At 51.8% G+C, this 20529-nt stretch overlaps 1 protein-coding gene across 1 annotated transcript; it reads left to right on the top strand.

Moving 5' to 3' along the window:
• Positions 1-11915: 11915 nt before the first annotated feature.
• stom (stomatin) lies at positions 11916-19389 on the top strand. The gene is made up of 7 exons (XM_086170082.1): positions 11916-12062; positions 13351-13460; positions 13803-13875; positions 16109-16191; positions 16272-16475; positions 18833-18967; positions 19042-19389. The coding sequence occupies exons 1-7, from the start codon at positions 12008-12010 to the stop codon at positions 19228-19230; spliced, it is 849 nt and encodes a 282-aa protein (XP_086026208.1). The 5' UTR covers positions 11916-12007; the 3' UTR covers positions 19231-19389.
• The last annotated feature ends 1140 nt before the right edge of the window (positions 19390-20529 follow it).

The raw sequence follows: 20529 nt of genomic DNA on the forward strand, positions 1-20529 counted from the left end.
ACACACACTCACACACACACACACACACACACACTCACACACACACACACACACACAGCAAAGGACATTCTTGGGAATCTCCAAGAGGGTGGCTTTCAGCTTCCTGCTCATTTTTCTATATTTGTATATTTTTCCAGTTTTTATGCTGAATTTGGATGTTTTTCCACTCGTTTGCTTCTTTTTATTTTTTATTTTCCTCTCGTTTTTTTTTACGTCTTTTTACAGACATGGTCGTCCCGTGTCTTCTCTGTGACTGAGGCGGGAAGCAGAGTGACGCTTCACATGTCCGCTTATTGACAGAAAACGCACACACACACACACACACACACACACACACACACACACACACACACAAACACACACACACTCCTGGTGTGTCCTCTTAATAGTCCGAAGACAAATCTGAGCGGCGGGGAGGTGAACCGTCTTTGCAACATCACAAAGCCATCATGGCGTTCTTGCGTTGCGCTCTGGTGTGTGTGTGTGTGTGTGTGTGTGTGTGTGTGTGTGTGTGTGTGTGTGTGTGTTGTGGGTGGGGGGGTAATGAGCGGCACAGGCCGGCGTGCAGACGGGCTCCATTGTGGCAGAAGCCTGTGAAACCTGCGTCCCTGATCTGCGCTCCAGGAAGTCGGCGGGGAATAAAGGCGTGGAAACAGGATTTCTTCATCACGCCTCATCAAAAGGGAATTAGCGGGGTATTTTGGGGGTTTGGGGGGGCAGAGGGGGTTCTGCTCGGAGCCAGGATGAATGGCAGGATCATCCCTGTAATCCCCGGCGCCCCCCCGCCCCCCCGCCCCCTGCAGAATGAAGGGAATCAACCACCTCTGCTCAGGAGACGGCGTGGCCTTCAAACCGCCACCCAACAGGAAGTGAGAGTGTGCGGGGGGGTCAGGACCTCCTGACCTCTCCATTCTGCTGATTTTTGTCTTTATGTTGATTTTGAAGACCCTCCAATAATGGACACACACACTCTTGTTCTTTTTGCCTCCATCACCTGCCTCCATCGGACCCTCAGCCAATCATCTGCCTCCATCGAACCCTCAGCCAATCATCTGCCTCCATCAAACCCTCAGCCAATCATCTGCCTCCATCGGACCCTCAGCCAATCATCTGCCCCCATCAAACCCTCAGCCAATCATCTGCCTCCACCGAAGCCTCAGCCAATCATCTGCCTCCATCGAAGCCTCAGCCAATCATCTGCCTCTATCAGGCCATCTGCCTCCATCAAACCATCAGCCAATCATCTGCCTCCATTGAACCCTTAGCCAATCACCTGCCTCTATCTGACTGTCAGCCAATCATCTGCCTCCATTGAACCCTTAGCCAATCATCTGCCTCTATCTGACCGTCAGCTAATCATCTGCCTCTTTTGAGCCCCTGGCCAATCGCCTGCTTCCATCAATCCCTCAGCCAATCATCTACCGCCATCAGACCATCAGCCAGTCCTCTTCCTCTGTCGAAGCCTCAGCCAATCACCTGGCTCCGTCTGACCCCGTCCTCTCAGACCACCTAACTTCCTGTCTTCTCCATCTCCATCCATCAACCTCCTCTCTGGTCTTCCTCCAAGCTCACCTTCTCCCCAGACCTTCTGACCATGTCCAAACCATCTCCAGAACGTCTCACGTGAGCTGTCCCTCTGAAGAACCTCCACATCCACCTGTCCTCTGGACCATGGACCTTCCACCTTCTCCATCTTCTCTCCAGCGAGACCTCCTGAGGTTTCCCTCCTTCCTCCATGAAGAAACGTTGCTCTTCAGAAGGTGCAGGTGAAGGTGACGTCTCCTCTTCTTCCTCCACCTGCTGATGAAGAGCATCTTCGTTGTGGTGGCTTCACCTCGGGGGTCGGCGGTTCGATTCCCGCCTCCTCCTGTCCGTCGGGGAGGGGGTGCATGTCTGAATAAGCTGCCCTGTGATTGGTCCAGGCTGAACCCGCCTCTTGGCCAATCACAGCAAGGGTAGGCCTCAGCCCTCCTATCACCATGATGATGCTTGGATGGATGGATGGATGGATGGATGGATGGATGGATGGATGGATGGATGGATGGATGGATGAACATCCAGATGGGTCGTCCTCTGGTTGCAGAACCTCAGTGTTTGCTTTTCTTTCTTCTTCTTCTTCTTCTTCTTCTTCTTCTTCTTCTTCTTCTTCTTCTTCTCTCCAGGTCCTGCAGGTTGTTCCTCTTCTCTCTTGGTGTGTTTTTGAGGCCCAAACGAGGCTAAACCCCCCTCGTTTAGACCGACCAGGTCTTAATTGTGGAGAAACAAACATCTCGTATTAATCTACCGTTTCTCCTCCGGGGGTTGGTGTCGCTCCTCCTCCTCTTCCTCCTGTCTGGGTAATTCCACTTCATCTCCATGTCCTCCAGGTGGACCCATAGCTTCTTTATGTAACACCCAGGAGAACATCACCCCCCCCTTCCCCTCCCCGCAGGAACCAGGAGAAACAAACCCCATCAGTAAGGTGTGTGATGGACCTCCTCCTCCTCCACAAAACACACACAGCCGTAACCTAATCATGGCCGCCCTCCATTCCCGTGATTTATTGCCCCTCACGCTGTGGAAAACCAATAGATCAGGGCTCCCAGCGAGGGGGTGTGTGTGGGGGTGTGTGTGGGGGTGTGTGTGGGGATGTGTGGGGGTGTGTGTGGGGGTGCGCGGAGAAAATTTCACCTATGATGAAGTGGTGTGTGTGACGGTGGGGGGGCAGAGCAGCAGGAGGTGTGACTTTTTCCCTTCTTTTTATTCCCTTCCTGCACCTCAACGCATCTGTTCATTTATTGAAATGTTTATTTTTCTATCTGTTTGTAATATAATATAATATAATATAATATAATATAATATAATATAATATAGTATATCATATATCATATATCATATATCATATATCATAACGTAACATAATATAACATAACGTAATATAATATAATATATCATAACATAACATAATATAACATAATGTAATATAATATAACATAATATGATATAATATATCATAACATAATATAACATAATGTAATATAATATAACTAACATCATATATCATATAATATGTAATTGATTGATGATAATCATAATTAATCATAACAATTGTAAAAATAATTCATTTTTTATCTATTTTGATTTATATATTCTTTATATATATATGGAGTCAGTTGTTAAAAGTCTAATTACTAACCAACTAAGTCCACAAGACAAATTAGACATTAATTAATACATTAATAAGGTAATTAAGACAAAAAATAAGATCAAAATGTAAATATATACATATATGTATATGTGTGTGTAAAAAATAATGACATAATATATATGTAATAATTGAGTATGAATGAGTATGAATATTATATCCTTCTCAATGGTTCCACGGTTCAGTTCAGATCCACTGGCAGGGGCTAGAAGCTCCAGGAGGACCAGAAGGTTCAGGAGGACCAGGAGGATCAGAAGGTTCAGGAGGACCAGGAGGATCAGAAGGTCCAGGAGGACCAGGACGATCAGAAGGTTCAGGAGGACCAGGAGGACCAGAAGGTTCAGGAGGACCAGGACGATCAGAAGGTTCAGGAGGACCAGGAGGATCAGAAGGTTCAGGAGGACCAGGAGGACCAGAAGGTTCAGGAGGACCAGGAGTGACGTTGAAAGGTGAGGAGAACTCAAAACTCCAACGTCCCACCAGGCTCATGAATCCACTGTGGGTCTTCATGTTCTCCTTCTCTCCAGGTCCTCCATCTTCTCAAGGTGTCCACTGTCCCCTAAACCCCGCCTCCTTCCGCACTGACCACTGCGATTGGCTGCCGAGCCCGGAAAAGGCGTCCATGAAGATTCGACGGACAGATAAATATTCCAAAGGTTCCTGTCCGTCTTCATCTCACAGGTTCTCACACAGATTGAAGGTGTCACTAATCCGGCGTGCCCCGGACGCCGTCCCCCCCAGTAAATGGGATTAGTGTATGTAAATGTCTTGTGATGGGAGCGTGCCGCCGCCGCCGCCGCCGCCGCCGCTGCCGCCGCCCCAGAGAAGAAAGGGACCTGGACCTTCTCCATTGTGAGCAGGTTGTGCCTCGGTCTCGCTCAGGCCCACAATGGAGGCGTCATTGAAAAGACATTAGCAGCCCCGCGCGTCGCCGTGACGATGGGCCGTCCAGACGGCGTGAATGGCGGTGACGTCGGGAGCGATTGGTCACGCCGGCTCTGGGTGGGAATATAATCCCATCCACGCCCAGGAGAAGCCTCCCAGGAGAAGCCTGCTTGGAGGAACCTGCCAGGAGATCACATGACCTCCAGCCGTTCTCCTCCGTCCATACATGTGGTACTGATGGAGGTTCCTCCATCCTCAGACCAGCATGTCCATCTTCATCCATCCATCCATCCATTTCTCATCTTCATCCATCCATCCACCTTGTAGACCCCATTGTAGGTGGAGGATGCCGCCCCTCCTGCTGAGCAGGTGTTGGTGGTGAAGATGCTGAGGAGCATCCATCCATCCATCCATCCATCCATCCATCCATCCGTCCATCCATCCGTCCATCCATCCATCCATCCATCCATCCATCCATCCATCCATCCATCCATCCATCCATCCGTCCATCCATCCATCCATCCATCCATCCATCCATCCGTCCATCCATCCATCCATCCATCCATCCATCCATCCGTCCATCCATCCATCCATCCATCCTGTCCAGGTGTTTTTCTTTTGAATCTGGTTGATCTTCTCCTCTGATGGCGTCACAAGATGTTTATTAACATCTCCATTTATGATAAATGTTGGTAGAACGTCACTGATCAGGACCATGGATTCATCCCTGCAGGTTCAGCTCTGAGTTATAACATAATTGTTACACCTCAGCACAGAGTTTGGTAGAAAGACATTATAGTGAAATTTCATTTTTATTAGCAAGTAATTAAGATTTTAACTTGTTTTGATTAAGATTATTTTTTTTTAGAAACTATTAATATGAGTGATAATAATAATAATAGCAATAATAATAATAATAATAATAAATACATTCCCTTCATCCAAACCTCAACGTTTATTCACAATTAATACAATGGGAACGAACATTTTTTTACATGTTTAACATGTTTTACACATATTTACATGTTTATTTTCTTATTATGTGGTAAGAAAATGACTGCAGTGTTTATTAACATATAATAATACGTAATATATAATAACACAAGAGGATGCTAATCAGCCTCGCTATTCCAACACGTATCTGCAGTAAATGGGTTTAATTTTAACATTTTCCTGAACCCACACACACACACACACACACACACACACACACACACACACACACACACACACACACACACACAAACGTTGACCTGCACTAACAAATCTGCTTGGTCTCTTTAGAAATAAAAAACACACAACTTTAGGGGTCGGACACTTTTCAGCTCCACCGTCTTTGCTTGTGTGTGTGTGTGTGTGTGTGTGTGTGTGTGTGTGTGTGTGTGTGTGTGTGTGTGTGAGATATCGGACTGCACAACAAAAGAGGAGCGCAGGAGGAGGAGGCCTTTCCACGCAAGCTGTTCTCATTCTTCTCCGCTTCCGGTCCACTGGAACAGTTGATGAAGTTTAAATGAAGCAGAATTAGGAGATCAAGCAACACAGGAGTCGGTGTTGATGGTATCTGCCAGACACACACACACACACACACACACACACACACACCCTCCTTCTCGCACGTGAGGAATGGAAGCGGGGACAGCTGACCTGGATGAAATGGAGAGAAAGCGGGGAGGGGTTGGAAAGACGAGCGTGGAAGAGGAGGAGGAGGAGATAAGGGGATGAAGTATCTCCTAAATGTGATAATCTCCAATCACCTCCAACATCAGTTGTGTGGAGGCCTCGGGTTAATGAGCTCACAGCCGATCAAGCGTTATGCCTCTTCTTGCCCCCCTCCCAGGCAGTCGCCCTCATCATCATTGTTGTTCCTTTGATTTAATCCCCTCTTACTTCAGCTGATTTGAGCAGGAGGAGGATGGAGGGGAAAAGCCTATTACCCAGGCTCCTCTGCTCTCAACTATCTAAATGCTAACGATGTGGGGTGGTGGTGGTGTTGGGGGGCGGAGGGGTACGCGACACCGGGGGGAAATGGAAACGGCGAGGTGCAGCCGGGGGGGGCTAGTCTGACAGTCCGGGGTCTGCAGGAGCACTTTGGTTATTGTGTTATTGTGGAAGCAGAGGTTTGGTGAGGAGGAGGAGGAGATAGCAAGCTCGCTGACCCCAAACCAGGGCTCCAGGTCAAAGCACCTGGTCTTCTCTCTTTCATTCCACCAGAGCGGCCATGACACCCCCACCACCTGCTACTACTCCTTTTCATACCTGCATCTGAACGGACAAGTGACTAACCTGAACCTACCCTGTCCTACCCTAACCTACCCTAACACTAACATAACCCTACCCTTCCCTACCCTACCCTACCATAACCTACCCTAACCCAAACATAACCATACCCTACCCTACACTACCCTACCCTACCCTTTCTACCCTTCCCTACCCTACCCTACCATACCTTTCCCTACCCTAACCTACCCTAACACTAACATAACCCTACCCTTCCCTACCCTACCCTACCCTATCCTAACCTAACCTAGACTACCCTTCCCTTCCATTCCCTCCCCTCCCCTACCCTAACCTACCCTTACACTTACATAACCCTCCCCTCCCCTACCCTACCCTATCCTAACCTAACCTAGACTACCCTACCCTACCCTTCCCTACCCTACCCTACCCTACCCTACCCTACCCTACCCTGCCCTACCCTTCCCTACCCTACCCTACCCTAACCTTCCCTTCCCTTCCCTGCCCTACCCTACCCTACCATACCCTAACCTACCCTACCCTTCCCTACCCTACCCTAACCTTCCCTTCCCTGCCCTACCCTACCCTACCCTACCATACCCTACCCTAACCTACCCTTCCCTACCCTACCCTACCCTACCCAACCCTAACCTTCCCTACCCTGCCCTAATCCTACTCTAACCATAACCTACCCTACCCTGACTCCAGGTTCATTGAAGACTAAATTATCCTCATCTTTGAATGAGAGGGTGAATGCTTGGGTGATTGACAGCTGACCCATCCATATTAAGCCCCGCCTCCCAACCCTCAGTGATTGGCTCCGCCCCCTTTAAGCAGGACAATGGAATGAATGAGAAGTAAAAATGAGGTTCTCTGCAGGGGTGATGATGACCGAGGAGCTTGCGGTCACCTTAGGCATTCGGCGTAGGACGGGGGCGGAGCTTCCGGCGGCGGCCGAGACCTTGGCCGCGGCATCATCGCCATGGCGATCCAAACGTCCAATCAGCTGTGACTTCCAAAGGCTGCAGGGGGCCAAACAAATGAACACGCTCTCGGGGCGGGGCCTCTGTGGAGGGGGGGGCACTGACCATCCTCGCCGCTCGCCAACCTCCATGACGCTAACACCAACACACACACACACACACACACACTTCCACAATTCTGTTTGATTTTCCGGCGCAGGGCGAGGGGTGTTCTTTGTCACGTGACCATCGGGTAAATGTTTACGCAGGCATCCGTCCAACCCGCTGCAGAAGGAGCCCCCCCCCCCCTCGCCGCCCCCCCCCTTCATATAGGCTTACCTTTTATGTTTTATGTACGCCAGCTCAGGGGAGAACAGCTGTGTGGGCGCCGCCACTTTGCCGGGGAGCGGCGAGAACTCATTTCAGGGAGAAGAAGTGGAGCAGAATGCCAAAACGTGGTGGCGGCGGCGGCGGTGGCGGGGAGTGAACGGGCGCGGCGGCGGACCGGGGGCCCCCTCCCGCCCCTCACATTTCCATAATACACGGAAACAACACCTCGCACGCTGTTGCCGCAGTAATTTGACAACGGATCGGCGGGATTTGCGAGTTCTCGGCTTATCTCCGGCTCCTGACCCCCGTGACCTCCATCTCCACGGTGAACCCCCACAGCGGGGCGACACGCCGGAGGCTTACTACCCCCCCCTCCCCGACCCCCCGGGGATAATCTGGTATTATATATAATAATGCAAATAGATTACGGCGTGCAGGTTGAAAAGAAAAACCCCAAATAGTGTGATTTTATAATTGACCCTCGTTGCTCCTTCAGACGCAGCTGATAAACCTGATAAATCCCCGGAGCCGCGGCTCCTGGGCTCTTCTTCTTCTTCTTCTTCTTCTTCTTCTTCTTCCTCCTCTTCCTCCAAATAAGGAGATGTTTGGAACCAGCATATGACAGTGGAAAGGCGCTGCTTCAGTTCCAGCACAGTTATAACCAGATTCATTCATTCATTCATTCATTCATTCATTCATTCATTTGTTATCCTCAATGCTGGATGATTGACAGCTGCTCCGTGCCGGTTAAACCCCGCCTCTCCGCTGTGATTGGCCAGAGGACTGAATGAATGGGTTTTGAGCTAAAACGTGGTCACACTGGACGTTGTAGAAGTTCAGTGGTTCTGCAGGGTGGTGGGGGGGTGGGGTGGGGTCAGAGCTGTTGCCATGGAGACAGATGATGGAAACAGGGATCTGGCGAGAAACAAACAAACCAAAATTCCTTCATGAAGTATGTGGAGATGAGGCCCGGACCTCCCCACCTCCACCACCCTGCTCCATCAGCTGGAGACCCACCCTGCGTCCTGCTGGGGGGGCCGGCGTGCAGAGACGGGGACTTTGGACCGAGATAACGAGGAGGGCGAAGCGCCCAGCAGGATTAGCAAAGAGGGTGGATAATAGGGGGGGGGCTCAGTGCGTGGGGGGGGGTGGAAAATGGCGGACGGGCTGGAAACGAGCGAATCATCTGCTGTAACTGATCCTCCCGGTTCACCGGAGGCCAAGGGACGGGCTTCACCTTCTCTTTCTCCTTGACTCGCTCCGGCCGGCGGCGCCGGTGCCTGACGGGCCGCTCCGGTAGCCGGCCCCGGGCCCCCCGGCCCCCCGGCCCCCCGGCCCCCCAGGCCCCCCGGCCCTGAGCCGGCCCTGGAGCCGGGGCCTCATTAAAGGGGGATTAGCAGAGCTGGACGCTCCGGGATGGAAGGACCTCCAACGCTGCCGCAGCATGGATTCCCCGAGCGGGAAAAGCACCTGAACTCATCCGGGGAGGAGGTTGTGTGTGTGTGTGTGTGTGTGTGTGTATGTATGTTTATGTGAAAGAGAGAGAGAGAGAGAGTGTTCATACTCATGATCCAACTGTCCAAATTCTGCCTTTGTGTGTATATCTGTGTGTATGTGTGTGTGTGTGTGTGTGTGTGTGTGTGTGTGTGTGTGTGTGTGTGTGTGTTCGTGTGTGAAGAATGGAGGGGGGAAAGCTACTGTTCATACTCATGATCTAACTGTCCAAGTTGTGTTTTTGTTTTGGTGTGTGTTTGAGTTTATACTCATGATTTAATTGACCAAATTCTGTGTATGTGTGTGTGTTTATCCGTCTGTGTGTTTATCCATGTGTGTGTGTGTGTGTGTGTGTGTGTGTGTTCGTGTTGAAGAATGGGGGGGAGAAAGCTACTGTTCATACTCATGATCTAACTGTCCAAGTTGTGTTTTTGTTTCGGTGTGTGTTTGAGTTTACACTCGTGATTTAATTGTCCAAATTCTGTGTATGTGTGTGTGTTTATCCGTATGTGTGTTTGTGTGGGTGTGTGGTGCGGGGAAGGGAGGGCTGTTCATACTCGTGATCCAACTGTCCAAATTCTGCTTTTGTGTGTGTGTGTGTGTGTGTGTCAGACAGACTGTTCATACATGTGGTGCAAGTGTGTGTGTGTGTGTGTGTTTGAGTTCATACTCAATTGTCCAAAATGAGTGTATGTGTGTTTGAGTTCATACTCGTGATCCAATTGCCTGAAATGTGTGTGTGTGTGTGAGAGACTATTCATAGTTACACTGTCCAAAATGGTGTGCATGTGTGTGTGTGTGTGTGTGTTTCTGTTTGAGTTTGAGTTCACACTCGTGATCCAATTGTCCAAAATATGTGTGTGTGTGTGTGTGTGTGTGTGTGTGTGTGTGTGTGTGTGTGTGTGTGTGTGTGTGTGTGTGTGTGTGTGTGTGTGTGCAGGCCTCCTCCTCTCTGAGTGTGAATTTTCCACGAGGACCTCAGAGCCTCCAGATGTGACTTCATGTTGTCATGGATCCTCAGCTGTGAGGCTCATTATGGGATGCTGTACAGGCTCCGCCCACCGGGTGTCGCTGTGAAGGTGACCAACCCGAGCCACGTTAGCATCTCAACAGCATCATGGTCCATACAACAGATCTTCATCAGCACCCGTGGAACCGCAGTGGAACCTCCATGTTCTGGTACCTGGGTTCCCCGCAGGTTCTCCGTCCTCCTCCCACATCCCAAAAACTGATTGGCCTGGATCAACGGGTGAACGGTCGGATGATTGACAGCTGGTAAAGCCCCGCCCCTCCGCTGAAGAACCCTGTTCCCGTGACAACGATGAACTCGTGAATGAATCCCGAGAACATTGGTGTCCCTGAGATCTTCTGAGATCTTGGGTCGGGAGCTGAAACAAATATCCAAACGTATGATTGATGTTTGACGGCTTTAACTTCCAGTTGAAGTCTGTCGGGAAGCTGAAACGAGACTCCGGGATCAATACCTTTGTTTGCTAGCGTAGCTTAACTTAGCTCAGCTTAGCTTAGGTCTTTTTTTTTGTGTTTCTATCAGAAAAGCGTCTCTTCTGCCGGGGACAGGCTTTCTTCTGGAGAGCTTGGTGTATCCAGGAGGAGGTCCTGACACCCTCCTCCTCCTCCTTCTGCGTGGCGAGGCTACAGTATATTTTCTCTCGGCAGCCGCTGTTTGCTCACGGACGAACTGTCCAGATGGCGCCGCCGGCACGGCGAGTCAAGCTGCCGCCGCCGCCGCCATGAGCACATGGTGCGAGCTCAGAGCTCAATTCGCTCGCCGCCATTGTTTCCCGGCGTGGAGGACCGCGGCCCCTTTGGGTGAGAGGAAGTGGGGTGTTCCTGAATGGCAGGCGACCTTTTCCGACGCAAAACAAAAGGCTAGCTCTACATCTACAACTATATCTGCATCTACATCTGCATCTACATCTACATCTAAAGCTACATCTAGAGCTACAGCTACATCTTCAACTGACATCTACATCTACATCTACATCTACGTCTACAGCCACATCTAGATCTGCATCTGCATCTACATCTACAACTATATCTACATCAATACCTCAATCTATAGATGCATCTACATCTGCATTCACATCTTTATTGTTTGGGGCCAATTGGGCAATGACCCAAGAAGAAAGAAAGAAAGAAAGAAGGAAAGAAAGAAAGAAAGAAAGAAAGAAAGAAAGAAAGAAAGAAAGAAAGAAAGAAAGAAAGAAAGATGATCCCACATTGAAATCTTTTATAATAATAATAATCATCCTCATCATAGCAACAACAACAACAACAACAACAACAACAATATAACAATAGCAATGATAATATAACAACAAAAACAACAACATAATAGTAATGATACAACAACAATAACAATAATAGCTGAAGTATGGGTGGGAGTAGTGGGAGTAGTAGTAGTAGTAGTAGTAGAAGAATAGCAGTAGTAGAAGGAGTAGTAGTAATAGTAGTCGGTAGTCCCCAACCCCCGGTCCCTGGTCCAGTACCGGTCCATGGATCCTTTGGTTCGGGTCTGCAGATCCTTTGTTTTGGGTCCAGAGAGAAAATCTGTCTTGGTCAAAATGTTTTTTTTTTTTTGTTGGACCTCCCGGATCCTATTTTGAAAAAGCACTGTTTCCGCCTTTGCCTTCCTGCCGCACTGAATATTGTCATTGCATAATATAAAGTGTTGGTTGTGTTGGGATGAAACACAGTGAAGTGACAAGAGTTTGTAATCCGAGCCTTCAAACCCCAAATGTTGTTCCCAAACCGGAAGTTCCCCGGTGGGCGTGGCAGGGGGCGGGGCTTAGCGTCCGCTGCCTTGCAGTCCAAACTCTGGGCAAAGGACTCCCATCTGCCGCCGCCGCCGCCGCCCCTCCAGCCTCTCACGGTACCGCCTTTCAGTCTCCCAGCCATGGAGTGCGAAGACTACGGCAAGAAAGAGTCCCGGAGACGGGAGCGACAGACAGGTAGGTCCCCGACCGCCACCATCAGTAACGGAAGTAGCGAATACGTTGATCCCCGAAAACAAACAAACAAACAAACAAATGGCGGCAGCGGCGCGGGCTAGCTAACTCCTCCCGCACGGCTAGCTAGCCCTCCTTCTAGAACAGTCGCCGCTAACTGAACCCGTAACTACGACAGAACCTCCGCAAACATCTCTAAACTTCGTTAACAGACCCACATCCCGGCCCGGTGGCGTTCTCCCTCGTTTATTATGGTGTTTTTTTTATTAGTTCCGCTCGCCGGTGAGAGGAGCCTCCAGCCGGACGTCTCCGCCTGTTGCTCCCGGTCCCGGGCGGGGGTTCCGGCCCCGCTCCCCGGCGCAGACCGCCGGGTTCGTTCGCTGGGTTTCACCCGAAACAGAACCAGAATATGTTATCCGGACAAATATCCTTCCCATTTCTATGTGTGATCATGTGGTCCGGACTGGACCGGAGTGGTTTGGTCCTCTCTGAAGCTGATCTGGATGGATGAATCTGCCCTGGACCTCCAGGATCTCCAGCCCCCCGGAGGTGTTTCTACACCTTATGGTCCAGGATGGCTTGGACTTGGGATTTAGTTCGGCCCGGATTGAACTGTCCGATTCCCTGAACACCGGAGAAGAAGACTGCCGGTCTGCCGGAGGTCCCTCTGCCGTGTCCTTCAAAGAGGAGATGTTCTTGGACCTGAAGACCATGTTCCATCCCTGAAGATTATCCATGATGTGTTTACATCCGGGTTCCCCTGATGCTCCGGGTCCGTTTGCACTCCGTCCTCCAAACGATCCATCCTTCAGAACCCAGCCGACAACCATCTCCAACCAGCGGGACAGTTTGTTTCTTCTCCCCACCGAAGTGGACCGCACCATTCCTGGGAATGGATGTGGTGAAGGAGGAGACGGGAGTTAAGTTGGTGTGAGAGAAGAGATCCAGAGGAGATGTGGGACGTCCGGAGGAGACGGTTAGATGGTGGGAGATGATTCGCCGTGGCGACCCCTGAACAGAGAAGAAGTCGAGATGAAGGGCTAGTTTGCTGCTGACTCTAACCTCTCATCTCATGTCTGTAGATCTGAGCAGACGTCCTCTGAACAACATGAGAGGTATGCAGTGTGGTGTTCAGCTCTGGGTCTAACCAGCTCTTTAGTCTCTCCTCTAACCAGTGTCTGGAGTGCCGGGCGGTGGCTGGTGAATGGCTGCTTCAGGAACCGTGGGGAAAATGAGCTTCCACCCCAAAGAGCAGAACTTTGAATCCACGTTTGTGTTTTTGTTCCCTCAGTTCTGGAAAGCGAGGCCCAAGACAGCGGCTTGTGCGGCTGCCTGCTGGTGGTCGTCTCCGTCATCTTCATCGTGGCCACGCTGCCCATCTCCATATGGATGTGCATCAAGGTGGGATGCACTCTTTGTAGAAGATCCCTTCACGTCGTGTCTCCGGCTCCATGACGCAATACATATTTCTATGACACTTTCAGTTCTTCGAGTACAGCGCTCCGCAGATTTGTTGTTCTAATTCTCCAAACGAGTCAGGAAGGACAAGGAGAGGTCATTGTTGCAGGAGGAGATGTCCTCTGTGCTGGTGACCTTTCACTGAAGCTTCTCCTCCCACTCAGAGGCCAGATATCTGATTATAGGGTATCTGCAGGAAACAGGAAGTGTGTGTGTGGGGGGGGTTGGCAGCACATGCAACAAACAGATGTTCTGATGGTTTGCCCGCTTCATCTCCTCTCTCAGATTGTGAAGGAGTACGAGAGGGCCATCGTGTTCCGGCTGGGGCGTCTGGTTGGAGGAGGAGCCAAAGGACCAGGTCAGGACGTCCTCTCAAGACTAGAACTGTGTGTGTGTGTGTGTGTGTGTGTGTGTGTGGGCTGAGGAGAGGACACGGGCAGGTAGAAGCCGGGTGGTGTTTGGAGATGTTTCTGTGATCAGAGATGACCAGGAGGATGGAGTCTGGGACCAAAACACCGGGGTGAAACATACCCTGGACGTTCTTGAGCTGCTGCGATCCCTGCACAGCTGCCCTGGAACCTCCTCCAGCTTTTATTGCTTTCTTTAAACCCAGTCCTAAGTCATTTATTGGAACTGGAAGAGCTCTTTAACCGACACCAGCTGTACGCTGGTCTCCATCTTCAGCTAACTGGGTTCTCTCCAGGTTCTCCTGCCTGGGTTCTCTCCAGGTTCTTCGCCTTCCTCTAAAAAACAAAATCAGTCAGCAGGTTCACTATTGTCTGTGTGAGATGAATGAGAGGGTGAATGGATTATATGTCCATCTTGTATGAATGGATTATGTCTATAAGACATTTGAATGAGAGGGTGAATGGATTATGTGTCTAGATAATGTGTGAATGAGAGGGTGAATGGTTGGTTGCCTCTTTTGTATATGCGGCCCTGTGATTGACAGCTGGTTAACCCCCCCCACTGATCCAGTCAGTGTGAGATGACTTATTATGTGTGTGTGAGATGAGTAGTTCCTCCATAAAGGAGGTTAAGTATGAAGTTCTGCCTCTTCTCCTTGGTGTCCCGTGGAAGTTCAGTGACAGCGACAGCTTTCCACCCACACACTCGTCCTCCGACACCCACGGCGCCGGGCGTCACACCCCGTCATGGCGTCCCCACGGCAGGAGACGAATCATGGCCGCAAATTAGAAATGGAAAAATATGCGTCTCTAATAATAACCGTGCGCCCGGGGCTGGGGCGCTTCCTCCAGCACGGCTTCACGGGCCTCATTTACGACCGTGCAGCCGTATGTCTGCCGCCGTCGCCGCCGTCCGTCCTGGGCCCGATCCTGTTTATCGTCGAGTGACGGCTGTTCTGAAAGGCGAGGTCTTTGTCGTAAAAAAAAATAAAATAAAAATACCGGCTCCCCCGAGGGTCCATTTGCATCCACCCGTTGTCTCCTCCGCTTTTGATTTCTTGTTCTAGCGGATCTGAGGCGCGGGTGTGGAGGGGGGTCCCTCTTAAAACTGCTGAAATTGGACTCCTCTGCCTGCCAGGGGACCCCCCCCCATCCTCGTGTGTGTGTGTGTGTGTGTGTGTGTGTGTGTGTGTGTGTGACAGCGCGTGGTAATAATAGCTCTCTGCCACCGCCGCCTGCATTCCTGACAACCCAGAGCCCAAATTGAATTCGGAACCCCCTCTCCGAAACAGCCGCGTCCAAACCCCCCGGTGTATATTTGTATATTTTATCTGGCGTGGGCTCCTCGCCGGGGGCTTTGGCGTCGACGCTTGTTTATGAGATATTTGACGTTGCCGTCGACTTTACTTCCTCCACCAGGAAGAGTTATTGTCCACGGGCGAGTCCCGCCCTCCTCCTCTTCCTGTCTGATCTGGAATTTTCCTCTCCGTCACGCCGTGCCTCGTCCCGCCGCAGCCAATCACGATTCTTGACTTTCGCCGAACTGCAACAGTCGCTGGAAATGGCAAGAAGAGACTTAGTGCTCCCCCCGCTTGGAAAACACACAAACAAACACACACCCTGTGAACAGATGGCTGCGATGGCGCCACTTGAACACACACTTTGTGACAGCAGAATTAATGCGGCCCGCCAGTCGATGACGAGCGCCGCTCTAATGTTTGCTAAACGTCGCGCACCTAGCGCCGTTTCCTGTCACTCAGCACCGCGCCAAGCATTGTTAGCCGTGGCGCCGGCTTCGCCTCTTCCGTCGGCACAGCTGCACGCTCGCTTCCTCTTGGCCTCCCAACACAGCTCCTTGAGAAGACGCCTACACCGCCGTTCACGCTGCTCATAACCCATTAGCACCATTGCTAACCTGTTAGCGCCGCTCCTTTCTTTTTAGCACCCCTCCTAACCCGTTAGCGCCCTTCCTATCCCGTTAGCGCAGCTCCTAACCCGTTAGCGCTGCTCCAAACCCGTTAGCACAGCTCCTAGCCCGTTAACACCATTGCTAAACTGTTAGTGCTGTTCCTACCCTGTTAGCACCCTTCCTAACCCGTTAGGGCCCCTCCTATCCCGTTAGCGCCACTTTTAACCCGTTAGCGCCGCTCCTAACCCGTTAGTCTTCTGTGGGTTTCCATGCAGGCCTGTTCTTCATCCTGCCGTGCACTGACAGCTTCATCAGCGTGGACATGCGCACCATCTCCTTTGACATCCCGCCGCAGGAGGTAGGACGCGCCGCCGCTAGAATATCTCACTTGCTGATTTAGCCTGAGAAGCTAGTTAGCTTCTCCTCTCTCGCCCTCAGGTTCTGACCAAGGACTCCGTGACGGTGAGCGTGGACGGCGTGGTTTACTACCGGGTCCAGAACGCCACCCTGGCCGTGGCCAACATCACCAACGCTGACGCCGCCACCCGCCTGCTGGCCCAGACCACGCTGAGGAACGTTCTCGGCACCAAGAACCTGGCTGAGATCCTGTCGGACCGCGAGGAGATCGCACACAGCATGCAGGTACCCAACTTCGCCCCTCACCTCCACACCTGGTTGGCACGGCGGTCAGCGGTTCGAGCGAGAAGGTCCTGGTTGGATCCCCGCTGGGAGCCTTTCTGTGTGGAGTCTCCAGTGGGGTCCCCAGGGCTCTTGGGGGTCCTCCTGCAGTCCCAAGAACAGGTAGAAGGTTCACTGTCCAGTGAGAGCTACGCTAGGCTACAGCTCTCCTAAAGCCATCACCAGAATTGATCAGATGAATTCTGTAGGCCATTTCTCGAGCACCAGAATCTCCACAGAGGTGGAGGTGTGGAAGACCTGGACTCCTCCTGGAACGGGACGGACGTGTTGTAAACCTGAAGGAACGCCGGTCAAAATGTTCCTCAATGATGGTCTCCTCCAGCCATGTTGGAACACCAGCGGCTCGTTCATCTTCATCACACATTGGTTTTGTACCTCTTTGGAAGAGATGTTCCACGCCTGAGAACAAACCCCCTCCGGTCCAGCGTGGTGTGTCCTCTTCAACCAGCTGGACCTTCTGCCCCTGAAGGCCACATCTAAGTGGAGGCAGATGGTATCAGCCGGCGCCCCTCCTTCTCAAAGCACCTCCATATTTATTGTCTCGGCTGCACCTGTTTTGTTTCTCCATTTTTGTGAGGGTTTCTCCCCCCCAAAGGTATCAGCCATTAAAACTTAATCACACACACACACACACACACACTGCAAGTATCCCGGCTCCTTCAGCGTCTGATGTGTGCCTGGCGTGGGGACGCCGCCGCCGTTCTTCAACGATCTGACGTCTCTTCTCCTGCGCAGACCTGAGGAAACGTATCTCCGCCGCTCCCTCGGTACGCTTGTTTTTTGAGGCCACGCAGAAGAAAAGCAGGCAGGCAGCCGAACTCGGAGACGGCGGAGAAGAAACCAGGGCGTCCCGGGCCGGGCGGCGAGGAACCCGAGGTGGATTCGGGTTCTGCATCATTCATCCTGCTGCGTCCACACACTCCGCTGCAGGATCAGAGAAGGCGGGAAACCCAGGTGACCCCTCGGCGCAGATGTTCGCCCAGCGGACCTTCACTTCCCGTCCTCCCTGAGATCCCGTCGGTTCCCACACGAGGACGCCTTCAGTTTACCTCAGCGTCTGGCTCCAGGAGAAGGAAGCTTCAGGAGAGGCTCCAGGAGAAACTCCAGGAGAAGCTCCAGGAGAAGCTCCAGAAGAAGCTCCAGAAGAAGCTCCAGGAGAAGCTCCAGGAGAAGCGTCCGACGCTTGGCGAGGGATGGCGGCGAACAGTTGTGCTTTGGCGCCATCCTCTGGATGGAGGCGGGACTGCAGGACTCACTCTGAATCTTCACCCCAGCAGGTGTCTGGACTCTTCTTCATAGCAGTGAGAAGGTCAGAGGTCAACTGTGGAATTTAGAGGGCCATGGAGGTACAGGAGGAGTGGACTGAGAACGTTCTGACCTCCTGGCACCTGAGAAGACACTTCTACTTCATTTGTAGAAAAATTACTAGTTTTTTAAAAGTATTTTTGGTCAGAAAAGATCTAGGAAGTGTCCTGCTCAGATTTGTCTCCAGGATGTTGCCTCATCCAGGAGAACCTTCTGGTTTTAGATCTTGGACCTCTTTGTCCCTCCATGTCTCGCTGCTTCTGTCTGAACATCTGACCAGTGAGCAGGACAGTTCTGAAGAACGGTGCTCCACAGGAGGCATCTGGTGGTGGGCACGGCTTATGAGTTCCACCAATCACCTAACTTATATGACTTCCCATGGAACTGCAAGAAGACCCTGCCTCAGGAGGAGCCATGATGGTTCTGGGAGCTGAAGGTCCCCGGTTCCTCTGCTGTCCCGATGCACGGAGAAACGTCCAATGAGAAAGGAGCTGATGAGATGTTCGCGGTCATTGACTGCAGTGTTGCATCTTCTGACGTAAAGAACGTTTGAGGTGTGTGTGAGCAGAGCTGGTCCAGCCATGGAGGAGTTGGTGTCTCCAGGTGCTGGTGTAGTTCCCTTGTGCTACCACTAGTGGGCGCCGAGTCACCTTGACCCGTGAGGCCAACTAGTCAGAGCTGATCTTGTTGTGAGTTAGACTTGTGGTTGCCATGGTAACATGGATGCATCTGTTTGCCGTGAGCCCCACCGCTGCCGTCCATGATCGAACCTTCTGCCTCCAGCCGGGGCTCCTCCTCCGACCTTCTCCTCGTCCCGCAGGGGAGCTCTGGAAGTTCTCTGCTGGAGGTTTTTCACTCATGTTGCAGGTTTGAGGGCATCTCAGTGAGTTTGGGTTCTCCGGCTTCCTTCCACGGTCCACAACGCAAAGGAACCTTTGGAGAACATCCCTGGGGGGTCGTCTGAGAGCCGCTAACTGGAGGTTCTGTCCCCTCAGAGCACCCTGGACGACGCCACCGACGACTGGGGCATCAAGGTGGAGCGGGTGGAGATCAAGGACGTCAAGCTGCCCCTGCAGCTCCAGAGGGCCATGGCCGCCGAGGCCGAAGCCACCCGGGAGGCCCGAGCCAAGGTGAGGAGGTGGCCGGTGATGCCCATGTTCCCTGCGTTCTCCAAGCATGTTCTGACATCGGCGCCGGTCCTCAGGTGATCGCGGCCGAGGGGGAGATGAACGCCTCTCGGGCGCTGAAGGAGGCCTCGCTGGTCATCGCCGAATCACCCTCCGCCCTGCAGCTGCGCTACCTTCAGACCCTCAACACCATCGCCGCCGAGAAGAACTCCACCATCATCTTCCCGCTGCCGCTGGAGATGATGCACGGCTTCATGAAGCACTGAGGCCTCGCAGCTCCACGTCCTGCCCAACAAACCCAGCACAGCACCACAGGGGAGGTCTGGGGCAGGCCTGCTGGATCTGTGTGGCCTTTCACTCACACACACACACTCTCACACACACACACACACACACACACACACACACACACACACACACACACACCGATTCCTGAAGACGTCTCACCTTCATCCAGGAGTGTCTCTAGAGGTTCTCTGTCATCCAGGTCTGGGAGATATTGAGAAGAATCCATCCAGGAGTCTTCCTCACCTCTGAGCTGCTCCTGGTTAGAGGTGAAACATCTTTCAGATGGCGGATCGATCAATCTGATCGATCGCACGCACGGGAGATTATTTGTGCACGACTGTGCCTTTGAGCCCCTTCGCTTCTTCAGCCAGGACTTCTTTGGTCACTTCTCCATCTCCACGTTCTCACGGACTTTCCGACCACCGCATTCGAGTTCGCTCACATTCCAGGACTGGCGGCGCCTGAGTGACCTTCTCCTTCTCCTTCATCCAACCTGTGGAGGAGATGCTGAGCTGTGAAGGCAGGATTAGTGGAGCTCATGCAGGTGTTGAGAAGCTGGAAGAAGAGGAAGGTCAGTGTGCTGATGAGCTCTGCTGCAATCGTTTTTTTAGTTCTAGACCCTCAGGAGCGACGGAGAGCCCGGGAACCTCTGGAGGCCCCATGTCAGGAGAGGAGAAGCTCCGAGGTCAGTCCGGTGGTTGCTCCAGCTCCTCCTACTGGAGTCATTGTTTGTTCAGGAGGTTCAGCGGGAGCCTCGTCCAGGAGCCTCCACCATCTCTATGCAGTACCAGGTAGAAGCTCAGGGAGGCTGGTGGTCTCACACTCCCTGGAGGTCTTCTGACCCCACACTTTTTAGTTGCTCTTGATCCTGAAACATGTATTTGGGGGGGGGGTACAGTATACCAGAAGTAGTATTATACTCACAGTTACTCAGTATGTGTAGTACTGTGATACTTGGTTAGATTTAATGTGATAACCTGGATTTTATACATGTATATATAGATATCTATATATACATACATATATATTCAGTATATAGTTATGGAGTGTTGTTACATGTGTTTTTGGGAGAATGCCGTTGCCATGGCGAACTCCAGGAAGTGAACCGCTGTTATGTGTTGGACCGGCGGCCTTTTCTTTCTTTTGTACCAGTGAGGTGTGGTGAGGAAAGGCAGGGGAGGCAAGTAGAAGGACAATGAAACATGAGGTGAGGCAGACAATACTGTGCCTCACCTGAAGGGGGTGTCTGCCGCCCCTTTAAAAGCAACAGAGGATAA

This window comes from Fistularia commersonii, chromosome 23 (assembly GCF_037954325.1).
Source record: "Fistularia commersonii isolate RoL2024-O1a breed Wild chromosome 23, RoL_Fcom_v1.0, whole genome shotgun sequence".
NCBI classification, from domain to species: domain Eukaryota; kingdom Metazoa; phylum Chordata; class Actinopteri; order Syngnathiformes; family Fistulariidae; genus Fistularia; species Fistularia commersonii.

Coding starts and splice junctions, on each gene's coding strand:
- stom (XM_086170082.1), top strand. CDS start 12,008: ATGGAGTGCGAAGACTACGGCAAGAAAGAGTCCCGGAGACGGGAGCGA. Junction 13,876..16,108: donor AGGAGGAGCCAAAGGACCAG/GTCAGGACGTCC, acceptor GTTTCCATGCAG/GCCTGTTCTTCATCCTGCCG. Junction 18,968..19,041: donor CCCGGGAGGCCCGAGCCAAG/GTGAGGAGGTGG, acceptor GCCGGTCCTCAG/GTGATCGCGGCCGAGGGGGA.